Source organism: Trachinotus anak, unplaced genomic scaffold, assembly GCF_046630095.1.
Source record: "Trachinotus anak isolate AG129_WGS33_773 ecotype Australia unplaced genomic scaffold, CSIRO_AGI_Tana_v1 ptg000025l, whole genome shotgun sequence".
Lineage (NCBI taxonomy): Eukaryota > Metazoa > Chordata > Actinopteri > Carangiformes > Carangidae > Trachinotus > Trachinotus anak.
This window is the reverse complement of record NW_027273876.1, coordinates 17529986-17550921: the sequence shown is the minus strand read 5'-3', so window position 1 is coordinate 17550921 and position 20936 is coordinate 17529986. Positions and strand designations below refer to the sequence as shown.

Genomic DNA, 20936 nt, shown 5'->3' with positions numbered 1-20936 from the left:
AGGAAAACAGATTATAGTCTGATTTAGCAGAATTAGAGAATAGGTGATACCTCAATTAAAGGTAAAAATCATGGTATCTTGTTTAACTATTGCACTTGTTATACCTCCTTGTTAAATGGCATGACATTAATAAGATACAGTATATTGTCATGTGTATGCAACATTTCTCATTTAAAAGTAACAAAATCCCAAAACACTAATTTTAAGTTTAGCACGCTTCAGTGAGGATGCACAATATCTTAAAATACAATTCCCCAAACTTTCCTATATGCAAAACCAAAAGAACATTTATCTTTTGCTCTGACTAAACCTATGATAGCTATTCAGTATTCAGGAGAGATTAATCTTGAAAAGGCCAATCCTGATATTTTTCTAGATCGCAGAAAATACAGGATACTAATTAATGAATCTGTATTTTTGTTTTATTGGAAATAAAGTGCTACTCCAAATGAATGGATTCAGGCAGGTTGCAGCTAATCTGGAGATAGTTTTCCATGCTTTCATTTAATCGTATCTTGATTGTTGTTGCTCTTTATATTCCGCACTCTGTAAAATAGCAAGTAAATCATCTTCAATCAGTCCAAATGCAGCTGCTCAGCTTTTAACTATGAGAAAAGAGCACACTATCTCAAATTTAGCATAGCTTCAATGGCTTCTAATTGCTTCTAGAATTCAGTTCCACTTCTAACTGTGTTAAATGGACTGGCTGCAAACTATCTCTGACCTTGTCACCCCATATGTACAAGGGCACATTTACTGTAGGTCAGCAGAAATAGCTCTTGTGGCACTTCCTTGAATTGCAACCAAGGGTGGTTGTGCATTTGCTGTAATGGCACCAATACTGCGGACACACCATTCACACTGCTACTTCTGTACTTTTTGTTATGCATCAGCTAAGAACACACCTTCTTAAACTAGCCTTTAACTGACTTGTATGATTTTATATCCCCTTGTCCATTTTATTTAATTATTTCTCACTTACCTGATTTAACTTTTTGACGCATTATTTATTAGTTTCGTATTTAAGCACTGTTTGCTTTTTATATATTTCTCTGAAAGTTATTTTCAATATCATCACTGATCTGTGGTGAGTAGATTATAGCAACAAAATTATTGGGGCAATAGGTTAGCTGGGGTCAACCACTAATCCCAGTGATAATGAAAAGTTAGATTGCACAGCTAATCAAAACAATTAGTGCAGAACAATAATGAGACAATTGATGGAATTCAAAAGAGAAGGGGGGGTTACAAATGGTACATATACAATAAGTGTGTGTGTAGGGAAAAAAGACTGAATTAATGAGGAGACAGCAGTTCCAAAATGATTTCATGCAGAGGCATAAAGAGGGAGAGACATGAGTGTGTCTGTAACCAAAGATAGATGGGTCCCAACCTGGTGGAAGATGATAGGGTGAGACACAGAGAGAAGGAAGGGGAGATAAGAGGGTATAAAAGCATTAGGTGAAAATACATGAAAAAGATCCCCAAAGTGACAAAAAGCGTGACTGTTCCCAACAAGTTAAGAAAAGTGCGGTCAGGACACGATGGAGCTAAAATGGAACGGAGTGATCCTTATCTCCTATCTGTCTGTCTCTGTTCCTCATTTTCCTCCTCCACACCCTGTTTTTTTCTTTTTCTCTCTTGGTAATTTCTTGTTCTTCCCCAGAGGCAAGAGGGTTTGGCAAAGAAAAGTATAGAGAGAAAGCAGAAGTAAACAAGTGCAGATGGTCTAGGTGTTCTTGTGCTACATTGGTAGTTTCTTCTCCAGTCATTTCTTCTCCTTTGCTTCCACAGCCCAGAGCAGGACCCATGGAGACAAAATCTCTTGCCTTAACATTAGCAGCCCATCTGTCTCTCCCCCTCATACATAGACATTTATACACCATCTCCCATGTGTCCCCATCTTGCTATAACAAACAGTCATACAGAGTTTACATTACCTTCATCCAGCATGCTGGGGGAGAATACCCAACAGTGGATTTCTCTGTGTATGATGATTATTTATAGTACAAAAGAAGAAAAAGGCAGACTGCTAGCACATTCACTCCATTCCTGCTGGATAATTTCCATCTGGTATTGAGAGAAAGAACACATCAAAAATGTCACAATTTAACCAGTTATGTGCTTATTTGCATAGTAATGATATCTTTGACTATTTTCAGCCAGAATTTAGAGTCAATCATTGCACAGAAACAGCACTGGTGAAAGTTACCGGCTATCTTCTCACAGCCTCAGGTAATGGACTTGTCTCTATACTTGTCTGGATCTTAGTTGTGCATTTGCCACCTTCAGACTGGAACATGTCTTTGGGATTAAACAAACCTCACTTGGCTAGTTTAAGACATACTGCAGGTCTTCTTATCAGATAGATTCCAGTCGGTTCATGTTAACAATGATTTTCTATGCATATGAAAGTTACATCATGGAGTTCCACAGGGTTCTGTGCTAGGACTGATACTTTTCAACCTACATTTATATATGCTTCCTTGAGGCAATATTGTGAGGAATGACAGCCAGTTGTATTTGTATTGTATTGTGTTGTGTTTATATACAACAGTTATATACAACAATATACACAGCTGTGGTCCTGCCAATCCCCCCCATTCCTTTTCTCCTGTCTCACCCATTTCTCTCCTCTCAACCCTATAGGTCGGGGCAGATGGCCACCCACACTGAGTCTGGTTCTAGTGGGAGTTTTCCCTCTGCACTGTCAGCGAGTGCTGCTCATTATGGGAACTGTTGGGTTACTCTCTATTATATTGTGAAGTCTTGACCTTACCCTGTTATGTGCCTTGAGATAATGTATGTTGTGATTTGTGATACACAAATTAAATTGAATACTATTCCTAAAGTCTTCAAGCTAAAAAAGGAACTTTTGTGTTGAATGATCTTATTTATAAAGCCTTGTTTCCAGACAGTAGTTGCCCCCCAAGAATAACAATTTTAAACAAAAAAAGAGGATCTTGATTCTGAAAATGAAATGGACATTGTTTATAAGAGAAATATCTTTATTATTCAGCTTTGTGTGTATACATCTCGTGGACTATTGTCAAGACATCAAGACACAAGTATCTGCGGTGGTGGAGAAGAATCCAAGATAGACAAATAAACAAGCATGACAGCAGATGTTAAACTGAGGCTTATTAGACAGCAGCTTCTTCACTGCAAGGTTACTAAAAATAAATAGAACACATACATGATTAACTTAAAATTTATGTACATGGAAAAATACAAATCTGCAAACCAACCTTTTTTGTGCACTTTTTTATGGACAACATGGCAGACTGGTTCATCAGCAAAATATTATCGGTCTTAGGTTAAGGTCTATTACAAATCAGTAGTTTACTTTTGGGCTAATAGTCCAGCCAGGACACTTTGTACAAGTCCAACATATTTTCAGTAGGCTGCCACTGCTGCTGTGCAAATTTCGTTATAAGGACATTTTTACATCTGAATTTCAATATGGCTCCATTGATTGCCAAGATAAAACTTGAGTTGATATTTGAGGTAATACTTAGCTGGTCACCTCATGGTAACTATTCCTACTTTGTAATGTATAGACTTTTTAAGCTTTGGCATTCTAATGCAACAAAACAGCAAAAAATAAACTAGGCTAGCACTGCAGATTGAAAGAGTGCTGTTTTTGAGGGTACAACCCTCCTGTTAAATCTTGGTCAGTAAAATTCCTTGGTTGTCATTCTGTCTGCATTTCTGTGGTCCCGTCCAGCAATAGCCGACGTAGTTCCTGGGGGTCAGTGACAGGCAGAGAACAAGTGAAGTCCTGGCAGATGTAGGCTGTGGCGACACCACCCTGCTGTAACATGGAGGAGAGGACAGGGAGACGCTGGCAGAGGAAACCCTCATCCCTGTCAATGAGCATCAAGACCTGACAAAAAAGGTGAAATGCAAAAAAAGGGGGGCAGTTTAATATGTCAAAAATAAATATTTCTTATTTTGCAAAAATATAACTCATTACATCAATAAATAACATTTTAGGGCTCCATAAAACAAATTTTAGTTTACATTCTACAATTGTTTTTTGTATGGCATGACTGATGTATATGCATTTGGATTTGCTTACATAGTTTTAAAAGGGGAATGGAAAGGCAATACATTTATAACTTTATTTTCAATAAGCCAAATAGCTCTATGACAACCTCTGGAAATTGTTTGAGAGATTGGAGTCAGTTTTATGTTTCTTTTCTCTGTATGGCAGAAGTCCAGTCACCAACAATTAAAGTTAATGTATTGGGGAGTTGGTCAGTTTGTTCAGGTCTCTAAAACATGTTTTACAATGTAAGTGGAGCATTTCAGCAAGGCACAGACCACAGCTTTAAAGTGATTACTTAATAATTTTCACTAATACAGCTGGATAATTTTTCATACATACATATTCACGCAAAACCAAAATAGACCTCCTAAAAATAACACATTCAGTTGTGGGTCAATGGTCACCATGGTGTCATACCCACAACAGAAGACAGGCAATAGAGTGTTTGGACAAGCACATCCTAAACTCCACCTCTACAACATCAGTGTCAATAAATCATTTAAATACACTAGGACCAATGACTTGCTTACTCTCCATGTCCCTTGAGTTCATACTGAACTTGGAAGATCTGCTTTTAGCTTTTTTGCACCAGAAGTTGCATTGGTAACTTTTGGTCATTTTAAATCCATAATTTCTAACCTTTTAACTTCTGTTTGTACCTGTTTTAATTGATTTCCTGATTTCCTGTACATGTATTTATGTGTTTTTTTAATTAATTGTTTCTTTTTTACCTTGTATCTTTTATTATTTGGATTTCCTTGACGTCATTGTAAATGAGGGCCTTGCCCTCAATGACCCTCCAGTTTAAATGAATAAATTATATAAATTACATATGAATTAATTGACAAGTGTGGCTCAGGGTGACATGAAAAGAGCAAAGAAAGAGATAGCCTGTCTTTACATCTATTTGTCTTGATATGTGTGTAAATGTCTGTTTATGGATGTGTGGACAAATTTTGGTTTGAAACAACTGTTGTAAGGTCATTTTGGCGGATCCATACAACTTCAAAGGGTGTTTGATGGTTAAAACTTGGTTTTAAGGTTCAGGTGAGAATTAGGTCTAGGTAGGGGTGTAGTTGGGGATAGACATTTTTCTGTGATGGTTAAGGTTAGAGGAAGGGGCTAAGGACTGCATTATGTGAAAGAGTGTCCTCACAACTATAGAAAGAGCAACATGTGTGTGGTGTGGTGTGTGTGTGTGTGTGTGTGCGTGTGTGTGTTTGTGTTGGTGGTCTTGGACAGGCAGCAGAGGGAAGTTAAAGAGGGCTGCCCTGTCCATCCCTATGGCGCCTTCCTGTCAAACACATGTCAGTTCCTCCTGGCGCCTCACCACCTCTGGTTCACAATGCAGCAAGCAAGGACAGTGTAAACAACGAGCACAGGCAGAGTGATAAAAGGAGGGAAGAGGAAGAAGAGAGGTAAGAAAGAGAGAAAGAGAGAATGAGGAAAGAGGTCTGGAAATACATGTCACCCCAGGTGAAGCTCTGCCAGAGAAGATATGACATGTATGTCAGTGTGTGACAGACTGAAGCTCAATATGAATTCATTAAAGGGTATACACACACTGATGACTGTTGGCTTGTCTACCTATTTTTGAGTCTTTTTTGGAGTTTTATTGTAAGTGTTAATATCCATAAGAGGATATATTTGTGGTTTTAAGTACTAAAAATCATCTCAATGATTTTTACATGTCCTCTCTCAGCCTTCTTTCTGGAGCTCTTGTAACAACAGGTTGGGGAAACAATCAGAGGAGAGGCTCTGAGCCTCTCTTTCGTGTCAACTGAGGAAGCTAAATCTACTAATGATGACCATGCAATGCAATATGTATGAAAGCTCTAGAACAAGTGAAGTAAGTGAATCAGAATCGCCTTTATTGTCATTATACATAGTACAACGAAATTTGAGCGCTGCTCCCTTGGTGCAAACAATGGTAATTAAATAAAATAAATAGAAACTTAAAGAGAACACAAATTAAAATAAAGGAGGTATAAAAGGGCAAGTGATATGTACAGCTATTTACACGTGGTAAGTGGACCTTGTCAAGACTGTTTTGTCAACTGCTGTGTGTTTACTGTAATTACATTTTAATTCATCATTTTTAACCATGCTGGCAGGAGGCATTTCAGCCTCCAACTAGCATGCCATTAGGCCTATTATTATTACATTTATTTAAGTAAGGAATTGAAAAAATAGAATTTTGGTATCAGTACTGAAACACAACGATCATTTCAGCACTAGCGTCAAAAATCTCAAAGATACGGAGTATGTGGGTACATCCAAGGCTGTAAGACGTGTTAATGTTATCTGACCATGTGACTTTGAGGTTAACAGGTTGGTCCCCATAAACTGTAGTGCATCCATCCAGTACGATTGCACCCAACCAATTCCCATCAAGCCAAGTATCCATGTAAAGGTGGCTACTGTGGCATCTCAGGTACCCTTAATTCAGTATGTTCTTGCCCTCATCCTCACTCTTGCCTTGGCCATTTGGCAACCCTGTCCATTAGCGCAGACAGTGCCTCCAGTGTCCCCTGCAGGTCTGCTAGGCAACATTTACCCAGGCCATCATGCAGAACTGTTTGCATCCTCTCCATTCTTTCTGAATGTGCCTCATGTTCTCATTCAAGGCTGTCTCAATGTGCCCTGAGTGCTCCACTCAGCCGTTTAGATGCTCATTTGTGCCAGCAGCCATCTGCACCTCTAATGCCAAAAACCTATCAATGCCAATCTCCAATCATTGAAGACTGTCTCGGCAGTGGTGAGTTGTTTCTGTATCTATTACTAAATGTTCTGCATGGTAAGTAAAGTCCCTCCTTAAGGGACGATGAAGTGATACTGTTCTGTCTCATCTTATCTTATTCTTCACAGTGATGTTGGAACATCTGTTGAACACAGTTCAGGGCATAAATAACTGCAATTCTGAAACAGGAAACAATGGATTCACATAGAGTGCTGTACAGGGTTTTCTGTTAACATTTAGGATTTAAGACACACACAGGCCACACACAGGTCAGACCTAAAAGACCACCTACCTATATTGAACACTTCTCATAGTGTTTCCCATACATTGATTTATTTGTGGTGGCACACCACATTATTGACATTGACTCCCACATATTGCTTTGCTATTTTTTTCTACTATTTGAAATTGCTTAAACCTTATTTCATTGTAGAACTTTGCACAGTGCATTGATTTTCTCAGCCCCTCCTTGCCTCACTCTTATTCTCTCTTTCTTTCTCTCTCAAACACAAATACATGGACAAGAGACCTGTCTGTCATAGTCACATTGACTAAAAACAACAATGCTTTTGGTCTTTGCAAACAGAAATGATGTACGTATTTATTTGCATATAGAGTGGAAAAGTGAGATCCAATCACACGTGGTCCCTCAAGACGCATGTGGAGATGCATTCTAAAGCCAGGCATGAACTGCCGTATGTCCACATGTGACTGGAACAACTGAGATGCATATGAATGCCAGCAGGTATGAACGGGGCCACACACACACACACAAACACACAAACATACATACACACACACACAAAGGAAGTCTGGTAAGAAGTGTGATGGAATGTGGTCATAATGGTGTGACTGTTGCTATGGAGACTGGAGGAGGATTTCCCTGCCAACGTTCTCCTCTCTGTCTTGACTCTTCTTTTTGGTTGTCAGCTTCATGTAGTCCCTCCCTGTGTCCAGACCTCATCCAGCCGCACGCCCTCAACTTAAAGGTCACGCTGTAGTCTGTCTGTGTCACAACAACAATATCTACACACATCCCTGGGGACTGGACAGGACGAGTGTGTTTGAGTGTGTGTGAAGCTGTAGCAGACAGCACAGTTGGATACACATGAGAGCACAGTCAAACTCCCACAGGGTTAACCCCTTCATACACTGGGAAACCCTGAAACAAACACATGAACACACGTGCGCACACACACACATGCACACACACACACAACTCCTACCCGTTGGATGTCCTTATACTGACAGCTCTCTCCCACTCTCCCTCTGCCAAACCCGTCTAGCTTACACACTTGAAAAGAACACAGTGTACCTGTGCTGACAGTAACACACAAACACACACACACACATCTTAAAGTATGCACATGACTCACAGGCTGACTTCTGTCAGGGAGGTAGAGCCAAGAAACATGATGAACACACCAAAAACACACTTTGAGAGCTGCCGTCATACCTGTGGAACAGTGATGATGGTGGCTGTTAAAAGTGCTATGTACAGCCAAGCATGAGGAAATTTACTTCCTCCATCCCTCTAAATGTTTTGTCTAACACACACATACACACTTATATGAAGGGACCTGCTCAGTCATTACAAGAACCTGGCATCTGGACCTCCACCCCAGGACAGAAACAGACACACAAATTCACACTTGGACAATAAAATTGCCGAAAGAGCAGGAGGGCCATATGTGCTGCACACATTTTCAGACATCCGTTGATTCCAGCTTCACCATCAACTTCATTTACTCATCTGAATTTTCACCAGGAGAGAGACAGGGTAGGAGGGTGAGGTCAGTGTGCCAGTGAGAAAATTAGGCAGGAGAAATTTATTAGAGAAGGAGACAGATTTATGTGGAAGCATCAACAAGATTTTAGTGTTAAGATGATCAGACTGAAACTGTTCTTTTATTTGAAATGAATGAAACTGCCAGTCAGAACACATTTGTGACTGGGCATTCATCTGCTAATTAATTGTTAGTCAAGCAGGTCATTGTATTTTGTCCTACATGCAATGAGGTATGCTTGTTCCATAAAACTATTCATATGTTTTTAAATTCAATTTTTTACTATTTTTATAATTCCTATGTGACACCTTGTTTACTTAACTCCTCCTCTCCTTTTTTTCTAGATTAGGAGCCCACTGACAGTGGTGGAGGTTCTACTTTTTGACAGCACTGGATCCCAACACAACCTTACTTTAATTTGGCTACCTTTGAATATACTGTACATGCAGATGACAAGTTAAAAGAAAAATTGAATAAATAGAAAAACTCAACAAATGCTTCTAAAAAGAGTAATTATTACAGATTTTTTCTCACAAAAAGTTCTGTTAGTTCAACATCATGTGATGCTAGGCCATTATTTACAATGGCAGCAACTCTAGTGGTTCACACAATAATGATTTTCCGCCAGGTTAACAGCCAAAGCTCAATGTGAGTTAAACTGAACTCAACATTGCGTCTTGCGTCCAATGGGATTCTATCACTGACAGGAGGTGTAAGTTATGACAGGAAAAATTTTTCGGAATACAAAAAGGAGGAAATCTTAATTTTGCGCTTGTTTCAATTCCCTAAAATTATGTAAATATACATTATGATCCCAGTAGGACTTGCAAGATAAAATTCTCAATTATAGTAAATGCAATTTAACATATTGCCAAATTGCTGTTGTTGTCAAATGAGTTAAGATTTAAAATGTCAAAATTTTCAATCTGAAAATTAGTTCACTGAGACAGACACACACACACACGCTTGTGTGTCTTCCGACCCGAATTAAAGTGAGTGGGCGAGTCTGTTCCGGCAGTGTGCTCTGTCCTTTGTCACGCTGGGCATCAGTTTTCAGCTGCTGACAGTCTCTACAGGACCCTCTCCAATAAATCACCAGCGTCTGTAGTGAGATGTGACAACGCCTTGGTGTCTGTCCAGAATTAACAGTCCCTCTCTTCAATCAGGCCTTGACATCTTCAACATACTTCATCAGCTTATGTTGCGTTTAAGATGAAAGGTAGTTCTCATTTGGTGACATCATAAAAGTCATGCCAAGTTAAAAATGTTGAGATTAAATCTGACATAGGAGTGTTACCAGGAATAAATAAATTGTATTGAAATATCCCACATTGAAAAGATTTAAGTAAATATTGTGTCATCATGTACAGTGCCTTAGTTATCACAACTCACAACCTAAGTATGTGTCTGTAGGTATTTTTTTTAAAATACATCCCCTTGCAACAAAGCACATTGATATTTCAGGGCACCGTTGCCCCGGCAACTCAGCGAAAGGCTGACCAATCCCTGGTTACTATGCAGTCATAATATCTGGGAGTTTGAACAGTTTGACTTTGCATTCTGTTTAGCTCCAAGTACTGCACCTTTCTAAGAAAACAACCATTACTTTGTCAGAAAATCTTTATTTTTAAGTGAGATACACTTCTCCCAAACGATCATTTCCTAGATACATGTTTTGAAGCTATTAAATGTAATCTTTAATCAAGTGTGGTATAATACAGTTCATTAAATAATGATTAATGACTGATTAATGGGCTTGCATTATAATTGTAGCAGTAGAACACTAAAGCAATACAGTTTTTTGATATTTTGGTCCAGATATTTTGCCAAAACATGACAAAACAGTTAAATGAAGCCTAAATAAGGAGATCATAGTTCTAATGAATGACCTTTGTGTATGATAATGTGCCATACAAATAAATTTGCCTAGCCTTGCCTTGCCTTGCCTTTAGTCATGGTCAGTCTGTTGAAAGGCCGATGAACAGTTATGACCCTTGAGACCCACTAGTGACTGTCTGTACGTGTGAGATTAAAGACTGCTGGACTCCAGTGAGATGTGTTTAATTAGCTCTCAGTCACACAGCAGGTTAGAATCTCCAATAAGATAAAAAATTCAGCTTTCTTTCCAACTCTTCACAGGAAACTGTAAACAGGCCAAGTGTAGAGAAATTGAGTCTCCTGTCATGTGTGAAAGTATTTGTGGCTAGAATATAAAGGCTGTTACATCACACTGCGAAGGAAGTCATTTGTGCACTAGCCCACATCTCAGTTTATGTAATGTAATGCATATGTATACAGACATATGCTGTCTTCTAATGACAGTACAACATGATCTACTAAGTAAATGATGCTTCACTAACAGAGGGAGAAAAATAACAAAGAAAGCTGAAAAGAAGAGAGACTGAGTTGTGTCAAGGAATAAAACAGTTGCTGCCAGCTGCGGGTCATTTACACTCATCGACTAACAAGCTAGCTGCTAGCTTCCTGTCTGAAAATAATGTTGCGCAATCAGCTTTATGACTTATGTTGGGAAAGACTCACCATTCTGGTTCTCTTTTTGAACTTTTTGAGCGAAAAGACACCAACATGAAGCACATGAGCATGTTATCCAGACAACAGATGATAATTCATTTTTCAGTTTAACCAACTTACTGAATTCATAATAATAAGCGAACTAAATTTTTCGGCAACAGTTGTCAATGACGAGACCAGTGGCCCTCACATCACACATCATGAAAACCCTGGAGAGGCTGCTTCTCCACCTTTTGAGGCTTCAGGACACGTACTAGAACCCCTATAGTTTGCTTATAAGGAACATATTGGAGTGGATGATGCCATCCTCCATACACCATACAACCCTCCATTCTTAAAGATGAGCTTGAACTGAAGATGACCACAGTATGTCAGGCTGGGTGACTGTGTCTTGGGGACAGGGGTGAGCAGCAATGGGGCTCCACAAGGGATGGTTCTTGCTCCGTTCTTGTTCACTCTGTATATTGCAGGCTTTAAATACAGAGGTAACAGCCAAGATACTCGGATGACACAGCTATTGTGGCATGTATCAGGAATGGGCAGGAAGGGATGTACAGAGATCTGATGATGGCCTTCAGTGAATGGAGTGACAAGAACTGCCTCCCTCTGAACACCTCCAAGACCAAGGATCACCAACATTCGCAGGTCTAGGCCCACACTTCAGCCAGTCAACATTTGAGGGAAGGACACTAAGGTGGTGCACATATATACAGTGGATCAGGAAAGTATTCACAGCGCTTCACTTTTTCCACATTTTGTTATGTTACAGCCTTATTCCAAAATGGATTCAATTCATTTTTTACCTCGAAATTCTACACACAATACCCCATAATGACAAAGTGAAAAGAGCTTGCTTGAAACTTTTGCAAATTTATTAAAAATAAAAAACAAAAATATAACATGTGCATAAGTATTCACAGCCTTTGCTCAATACTTTGTTGAAGCACCTTTGGCGGCAATTACAGCCTCAAGTCTTTTTGAGTATGATGCTACAAGCTTGGCACACCTATTTCTGGGAAGTTTCTCCCATTCTTCTTTGCAGAACCTCTCAAGCTCCATCAGGTTGGATGGGGAGCGTCGGTGCACAGCCATTTTCAGATCTCTCCAGTGATGTTCTATCGGGTTCAAGTCTTGGCTCTGGCTGGGCCCCTCAAGAACATTCACAGAGTTGTCCCGAAGCCACTCCTTTGTTATCTTGGCTGTGTGCTTAGGGTCGTTGTCCTGTTGGAAGATTAACCTTAGTCCAAGGTCCAGAGTGCTCTGGAGCAGGTTATCATCAAGGATGTCTCTGTACATTGCTGCATTCATCTTTCCCTCGACCCTGACTAGTCTCCCAGTTCCTGCTGCCAAAAAACATCCCCACAGCATGATGCTGCCACCACCATGCTTCACTGTAGGGATGGTATTGGCCAGGTGATGAGCGGTGCCTGATTTCCTCCAGACATGTCGCTTGGCATTCAGGCCAAAGAGCAATCTTTGTTTCATCAGACCAGAGAATTTTGTTTCTCATGGTCTGAGAGTCCTTCAGGTGCCTTTTGGCAAACTTCAGGCAGACTGTCATGTGCCTTTTACTGAAGAGTGGCTTCCATCTGGCCACTCTACCATTACAGACCTGATTGGTGGAGTCCTGCAGAAATGGTTGTCCTTCTGGAAGGTTCTCCTCTCTCCACAGAGCAACGCTGGAGCACTGTCAGAGTGACCATCAGGTTCTTGGTCACCTCCCTGACTGAGGCCCTTCTGCCCCTATCGCTCAGAATGGCCGGGCAGCCAGCTCTAGGAAGAGTCCTGGTGGTACCAAACGCCTTCCATTTATGGATGATGGAGGCTACTGTGCTCACTGGGACCTTCAGTGCTGCACAAATTGTTCTGTACCCTTCCCCAGATCTGTGCCTTGATACAATCCTGTCTCGGAGGTCTACAGACAATTCCTTAGACTTCATGGCTTGGTTTGTGCTCTGACATGCACTGTCAACTATGGGACCTTATATAGACAGGTGTGTGCCTTTCCAAATCATGTCCAATCAACTGAATTTACCACAGTTGGACTTCAATCAAGTTGTAGAAACATCTGAAGGATGATCAGTGGAAACAGGATGCACCTGAGCTCAATTTTGAGTGTCATGGCAAAGGCTGTGAATACTTATGTACATGTGATTTTTTTTGTTTTTTATTTTTAATATATTTGCAAAAATTTCAAGCAAACTTTTTTCACTTGGTCATTATGGGGTATTGTGTGTAGAATTTTGAGGTAAAAAATGAATGTAATCAATTTTGGAATAAAGCTGTAACATAACAAAATGTGGAAAAAGTGAAGCGCTGCGAATGGACTGTAAATACCTAGGTGTGCACCTGAACAGTAAACTGGACTGGTCCCTGAACACGGATGTCATCTGCCGGAAGGGGGAGAGCTGGCTCTATTTCTTCAGGAAGCTCAGGTCCTTTAATGTCTGCAGTGAAAAAATGCACGTTTTATCAGTCAGTGGTGGGGTGTGTCCTTTAATGCTGTGGTCTGCTGGGGCAGCAGCATGTCTTACAAGAACACAAGGAGACTGGACAAGCTGGCTAAAAAGACTGGGTCTGTGCTTGGCAGGAGCCTGGACTCACTCAGGACTGTTTTGGAAAGATGCATGCACTGTAAGATGAAGGTAATTTTAGACAATACTAATCACCCTCTCCACAACATCCTGGCTGGCCAGAGAAGCAGCTACAGCAGCAGCCAACATCATCTCACTGCGCTACAAGACTGAGTGGCTCATCCCCACTACCATCAGATTGTATAACACCTGAGCCAAAGGAAGTGGCTCATGACCTGACCATTAATATAAACTGCACATGCTACTTTATTTCTTTCCATCCATCCATCCATCCATCCATCCATCCACCTACCTACCTACCTACCTACCTACCTATCTATCTATCTATCTATTTATGCATTCATCCATCCAAAGCTTGATTGGTTGACAAATAAGAACCTACTTTATCTTAGCAAGACTGTGACAAAAATGTGAGTTATGGTGTATACCAAAACTGATATAAAAACACGAGTTCTCATCATTCTTTTAGGACCTTTGCAGCCAGAAAAGCAATATATTCTACAGATGAAGTACTGTTTTACTCATTTTTTTATTCTTAAATGACAAATTTAACTGAATTTTCTAGGTTTAGTTGTAAATTTTATTATTAATCAATAAAATAAATGTAACATTAAAATACTATAATATATTACTTTACTTCATAATAAACTGTGCTTTTGAAAAGTTGACATTAAGGTTTCACACCAGACTTATGTTTATGCTAATTCATTATGTTTTTACAATGCTAAGAAGTTGCCACACATGCTACTTAACTTCACTCCTCTTTCCTCCCTCATAAATAAAACCATGGTCTGACTAAACTTGGCCCACTTTGTTAACCCCCACTTTATCCCCGATATATCAGAAGAAAACATCCACAGCTTATTAAGATAAAGAGACAGCAACAGAGTGAGGCATGTGGGCATCTGCAACTGTGTTTGTGCGTGTGTGTGAATGCATGTGCACACACATGCGTCTTAACTGTTCAGCGTGGGTTTTATTTACCAAGCTGAGAAGTGGATAAGTATGCAGCATCAAGCATGAGTACAGCAGACATACAGACAACATACAGCCACAGGGAGAGGATTACATCTCAAACTACACCACTATAGCTGTCCACTCTCTGTTGGATCTTGAGTGTACAAGAACCTCCCCCATTGCTTTATGGATGTACTGGCACATGATGGAAGTATTAAATGGAAGGATGGAGAAAAAAAGAAAATCACTCAAGGAAGGGATATGTAACATTACAGATTAACAAGTCTGGGAAGAATGGAATGAGACAAATGTTAGAAATATCAAAGTGAATTTTAATGCATGGTGGTGTGCAAAATGAGAAAACCAGATAAAGAGGATGAGTGGTTATCGGAATGGATTAGTACTTAGCGCTTACACCCAGGTCTCCCACTGCACTGAAGCTTTAGTGATGTCCCTCACTTGTAAGTCACTTTGGATAAAAGTGTCTGCCAAATGAGTAAATGTAAACTATAGTCCGTCTGAAAAGCAATCTTCTATGACAGGAACCATCTGGGACCTTTTCCACAGTTGTCAATCTACCTGGGTTCTGCTCTCTGACTGGTTAGGCTTAGCAGGAGAATCATTTCCTAGCGCACAATACTTTATACACACATGCAGCCTTTGATGAGCCAACAGAGGGATTATGATGGAGGGGAGAAGAAGTAGAGGGGTAAAAGACAGCAGATTGAAATGAGGGAGATCAGAGTCCTTGGTGAAGGACTGTGAGACTGACTAGCCCTAATCCTCCTCAGAACTGTGTTGTTACCAGTTCGAGGTAGCTTCTGACTAGGCTCTCTATCTCCACACATCTCGTCCACCCCCACCCCCCTCGGCCTGCCTTTCCTGACATCCTACTATCTCTTCCTCATGTCTCTGAGGTCTTGTTAGGGATTCCCAGTTTCTTCCGCCGACAGATGCTTAAAAAAAACCCTCACTCCTCTTAAAGGCCATAGTCATTCTCCTCTCCTTCCCCCATGTTTCACTCCTTTCTGCTCTCTCCCTCCTGTATAGGGAAATGAGAAACTTGTCTAGTTACAGTTATCGCCTTCCAGGAATTTCTTAAATCCTATAAAATCCCTTAAATACCTTTAGCTGTTTCTGCATCTTTCGCTAACACCAGCATGTTGTGGTCCTCCACTGTCACCTTTCCCTATCGACTGCACTCAATTTCCTTCCTTCAGCCCACTCCAGAGACAGCCAGCAAAACTATGTGCTCTGTGTGACTGTCTAACAAAGACTTACATGGACAGTTTTTTGGGGCAAAAGCACACTTGAGACTGACTAAAACAATACATTGACAAGAAGCATTTGGGCTATCACAATAAGAATTCGCAATGGTAATTACAGTCCTTGTAAAACATTATTAAACTCATAAAAGACCACACAACTAAATCTGGTAATGACATGAATTCATGTATTGAACCACTGTGGATGCTACTGCCAAGATGCTCTGTTGCTTTATTACCAGAACAACCTTGAGAACACAGACAAATAAGCTCCATTATTGTGTTAATGTCTTCCAAGGAGAAAACCTAAGAGAAACTTCGGGAGTTTTGAGAATATTCAGAATTAGAATGATTTTTGTGGTTGTTAATTCAAATTAAAAAAGAACTACTGAGACACCCCAAATCAAAATACAACTGCTTATTTTTAATACAGATATCATTAACAGCATCTGGTTTTTAACTTCAGGTTTACTCCCTGCTCAGGAGAAAATGTTCACAGCTGTCCCAATCTGCCATCTCACAGTATTGTTACTGATTTCAGCCCTTGATCTGTTTGCTTCTCTCCTACTCTTTGTGCTCACATATACAGAATTCCCAGTAAAGTTTTTCTCATTTACATGTTTTTCTGTTTCTTTTTCAGGAAACAAAACAAGTTTGACATAATGACTGAAATGTGGCCTATTGAGGCTATGGGCCCAATATTACATTTGCAGCACAGAGTGCAACACAAGTGCCTCGCTAGTTTCAAACTGGTAGCACCCTTTTCTTGCTACAGCAGGGTATCAATATGGCCAATTAGGACACTTGACAGTCCTCCATTATCAATGCCTAAGGCATTGTTTGTAATTTCAAACAGATGTCCTGCATTTATACACCACCTAACCTCTTTGATTAAGTTAATAAACAGCAACCTGCACTAGACTAGATTAGTTAGACTTATGTGCTATGAAAACCAAGAATGCTTCAAGAATCAAATAAAAAAAATATTATGCGTAGTAAGTGTCTAAAATGGTAGTAGGTGTCAGGCTATAAGACCATATTCAACATATCACAATATGATTTGGAACAACTGTACCAAAGTACAAACAATTTGAACGCCTTAAATGACCTCAGACACAGCTATCTAATGTCGCCTGTTTATTTACACACAGGTTCTAGTGTCTTCTGTAGCTGTAATGTTATACAGGAATGAATAATCAGAACTTCAACAGCATTTAACCTACATTATCTCAGATAATGGTCTCTTGTAATGCAGACAAACTGTGCTCTGATGTTCATATTTTGTCCTGTGAGCACAGAAAGTGTATTTATATATATAATTATATTTCCTCATGAAGCAGTGGCTCTTTTTTCACCAAAAATGTAAAGTTATATCACTAGATTTAGTATTGAAGTATTGAAGTTCAAATACATTCATGATTTCTTCTAAAGGCATACAAACCTAAAAAACTGTTAATAAATCATGAGAAACTTTCAGTGTGACACAAAGCGTTGCTGTAACCATAGCAACTCACACACACGCCTTTTCTATTATATTTCCCTCTGCTCCAGTGGTCTGAATAACTCTCTGCTGCTCTGTCTTGTCTGTCTATGCACCACAGAAAAAAATGTTTTTATTGATTGGTGGAAGTCAATGGTGCCATTTGCGCTGTTTAGACTTTATATGCTAACCATATCCTATTAGGTTCACTGGAAGATTTAAAAAATACAATTGTGATATGATGATATAATATTGGAGAGACAGAGCTCAGCTCTGATGGACACCAATTTAGCCCCTGGCTACATTGAAAAGAAAAGAAGTGGCAACTTAAGATTTTCAAACTTAAATTGCGTTGACCCGGTAACAAGTTTAGAGTTGCCTGTACTATACAGGCCTTATTGCTAACACCACACACACAACATAGCATTTCCCTTGTATCACAACCACGGGTACTGAGTTAGCTCATGTCTCTCTCCCTGTTTGCACCTTTGCTCTCATCACGGGCCAAGTCTGAGTTGGGACCTCTCCTTGACTTCCCTTTCCACCTGCTTCCTCCTCTTTCTCCTCATTTGGATTTTTTACATAATCGGCTAGTTTACCCATTTTTTCCACCATTGAACTAGCAAAAGTGGATTTGGACAGTCCCTAAATGCACTTGCCCCATGCACTTTAGACCTTGCACTTACATTGTTAAAACAGAGCCTTACATGTTCACCAGCAGTCATTTCAAAGACATTTCTAAGCTGCTACTCTGCACTGCCAAAACCCTGATTCTATAACTGCGTCATCTGTCAAAATCACCAAACACATAAATTAAAGACAAAGACTCTGCCTCTCGCTCGCAGGCTTTACTGGCTTCTATGGAAAGCAGTCCAGGTGATCAATCTGATCTGCAATCATATCGGCTATCAGCAGTTTGACAGGGTGATGTTAGGACAATCAGACTCTAGATAAGATTGCACAACCCTAGCCTAACCAATAAGTAGTAAATCTTCAGCTCAAAAACGAAAACACTTCAGTTTGTTGGTAATCAGCTTTTGCTCTATGCACTATTTTGAAAAGTAAACAATATCAATATGAAAGCCTATACACTGCAGCTATCTTCTTTTTTCTTGTTTGTTTTACTCATACTATTAAGAATTGCTCAATTCTATTCAAGTAGCCTGACTAAAGCAGTTGAATGGAGTTCAGTCATCATCACTTTTATCATTTACATTTATCTCATGTCAAGAAGGCCTTATGTCCTATTTAGGTGACCAAGGTATAAGAGCAAGAGTCCATCACTGTTCATCCAAGATGGATGTGAACAACTTCAAACACCTTTAAAACTAAATGGTAGCGCCTTAACTTCAAAATCATGATCAGATCAGAAATACAGCAGACACTGGCGACCAAATTGACTCAGAGCAACCAAGCCATATTAAGGGGGTACTGAGGGGATGGAATCAACAATACAAATAGGTGACAATGCCTCTGCTGTTGCTGGTTGCTGCATAAGACGAAAAACCCTTGGCAGTGGTGGGGGGGTTCTTAAATTGATTATTAAATAATACTGTATACAAGGGTGTTCCACTGTAAATATTTCAATTGCCAAGATCTTAGTGACAAATAAATAAAAAAAATATATATACAGCTTAATCTCTGTGTTTGCTGTCAATCTCACCAGTTACTTCTGCACTGGCTGCTCTCCTTCAGCATGTTGGCTGCTGTCCTCCTCTTCTCCTACACCTCTCTCCTCATTAGCTACTGCAATCCCTTTCTGACCCTCTCTTGATGCTTCAGCTGCCACAGCAGCATTGGTTGAAACATTTAAATATTTGAAACAAATTAATTGGATAGTCACACTGCTTGCATTGTTCAGCTTTCTTATGTGTGTTTTCAAGTTTCTTAATACTCTGTTTTGCTGACACCACTGGTCCAGTCTGTCTTTATACCTCCTCTGGATGAGCACCTTTGAGTCATTGAAAACATCTTTCAATATGCATCTGGACTGAGGGACCAAAAATTCAGCATCTCATTTAAAGAATTAACATTAATGTTCTCCACTTGTTCGAGCAGTCGATACTGGCTAGCAGATATGTATCTTATCTGCAGGGAAAAGCAAAAAAGCAACCCTTCCTCCCATGCATGATCATGTTTTGATACAGAGTGTGCAAGGAGGGGGCCGTTTACAGTCTGTTCTGTTCTGTTAAGCGCAAAGAGTAAAGAGGGGCTGACCAAACCAATGCACTGTACACAGCTGGACAATGAAATAATATGTTACCCGTTTGAAATAAAAAAAAATAGGAAAACAAAATGTGGTGGTCAATGTTGATATTACAGCACGCCTTAACAAATAAATAAATATCTGGGATACACTGGATTGGGTATGGTGGGCCATAGTACACTCTGCTGACCCACTCGCTCCGCCAGAGATTTTTCAAAGATAAAGTGATGAATCCTTGACTCTTTCCCTTCTATGATACCTTTCATAGATCATTTCACACTTGCATATGAGGGAGGCAGAGAGCAAAAAGAGGCATAGAAAGACTCCTGTGCCAGAAATATCATAAACACAAACACACAGGGCAGAGGAATGGGCACAGGGAGTGTGAGAAGGGGGAGGGAATAATTGCTAGAAAGACTGCTTCTCTAGTTGTGTAACTCACACCCTCTTAAAATTTCAGAGCTCACACAATTAACAAACATTGACCCAGCTCTAATCAAGCTATATTTATAGTAACAGAAAAATTAAGCATAATTTGTTGCAGCAATTACAATCAAGAACTATGTTTCAATATGATTGATCAGGCCATAATTGATTCCAACAAGCAAAAAGGGCAGTAGAAGCTCTAAGTGCTCGGGAGACAGAGTCTCGTGTCGAGTTTCTAGTTAATAGTAAATAAATCAAATGAAGTGAAGATCTCAGAACGTGGGTTTGTGTGTATGTGCATGTTTGGATTAGCGTTTGTTGGGCTCTGAGCACCTCATTCAGCAGAATTAGAGCACATTGGCCTTTAACCAGGAAAACAGGCGGGCAGTAACTGGATTTAAATTAGACATGTTCTCTGTTCATAGCTATCTAATGTAACATCCCTCACTCACTCCTCCTTCTACCTCTTCCATTATCTCATTTAACATCCTAACATCTGTTCCCACTCTTAGTAGTTATATAATTCACCCCCTTGACTCCCTCATACATTTTATCCTTTATCTTTCTCATACAAATTCCCATTCTCCATCAGTATAATTGTTTATATTCCAATTACCTTTCTGTTTTTTCATCCATTTTTTCCTCTGCTCTCTGGGTATCTGTTAGTCATAGTTTTTTTGATTACTACCAGCAATTAAATGTATGTAAGTATACTGGATAACTAAATTTATATTTTACTATATAAAATCTTCCATAATTTCCAGAAGCCCAGGGGGATGACATCTTCAAAAAGCTTGTTTTGTTCAAAAGTCAGAAAAAAAACCACAGATTCTCCAATCACTGCTTTGCACCTTATCCACAGTAGACCTGTCAAGCTTTAGATATGGCGACGCAGACC

At 39.7% G+C, this 20936-nt stretch overlaps 1 protein-coding gene across 3 annotated transcripts in view; it reads right to left on the bottom strand.

The window, feature by feature from the left end:
* Window positions 1–2987: 2987 nt before the first annotated feature.
* spata20 (spermatogenesis associated 20) overlaps window positions 2988–20936 on the bottom strand; it is a 65125-nt gene continuing 47176 nt past the window's right edge. For 2 of the 3 annotated variants that reach the window (XM_071461835.1, XM_071461836.1), the window contains exon 16: window positions 2988–3886. In XM_071461835.1, the coding sequence (XP_071317936.1) occupies window positions 3695–3886 (192 nt within the window). In that variant the 3' untranslated portion in view covers window positions 2988–3694. Of the gene's footprint in view, window positions 3887–13459; window positions 13558–20936 lie in introns of all 3 variants that reach the window. The other variant, XR_011685001.1, reaches the window with a different exon arrangement.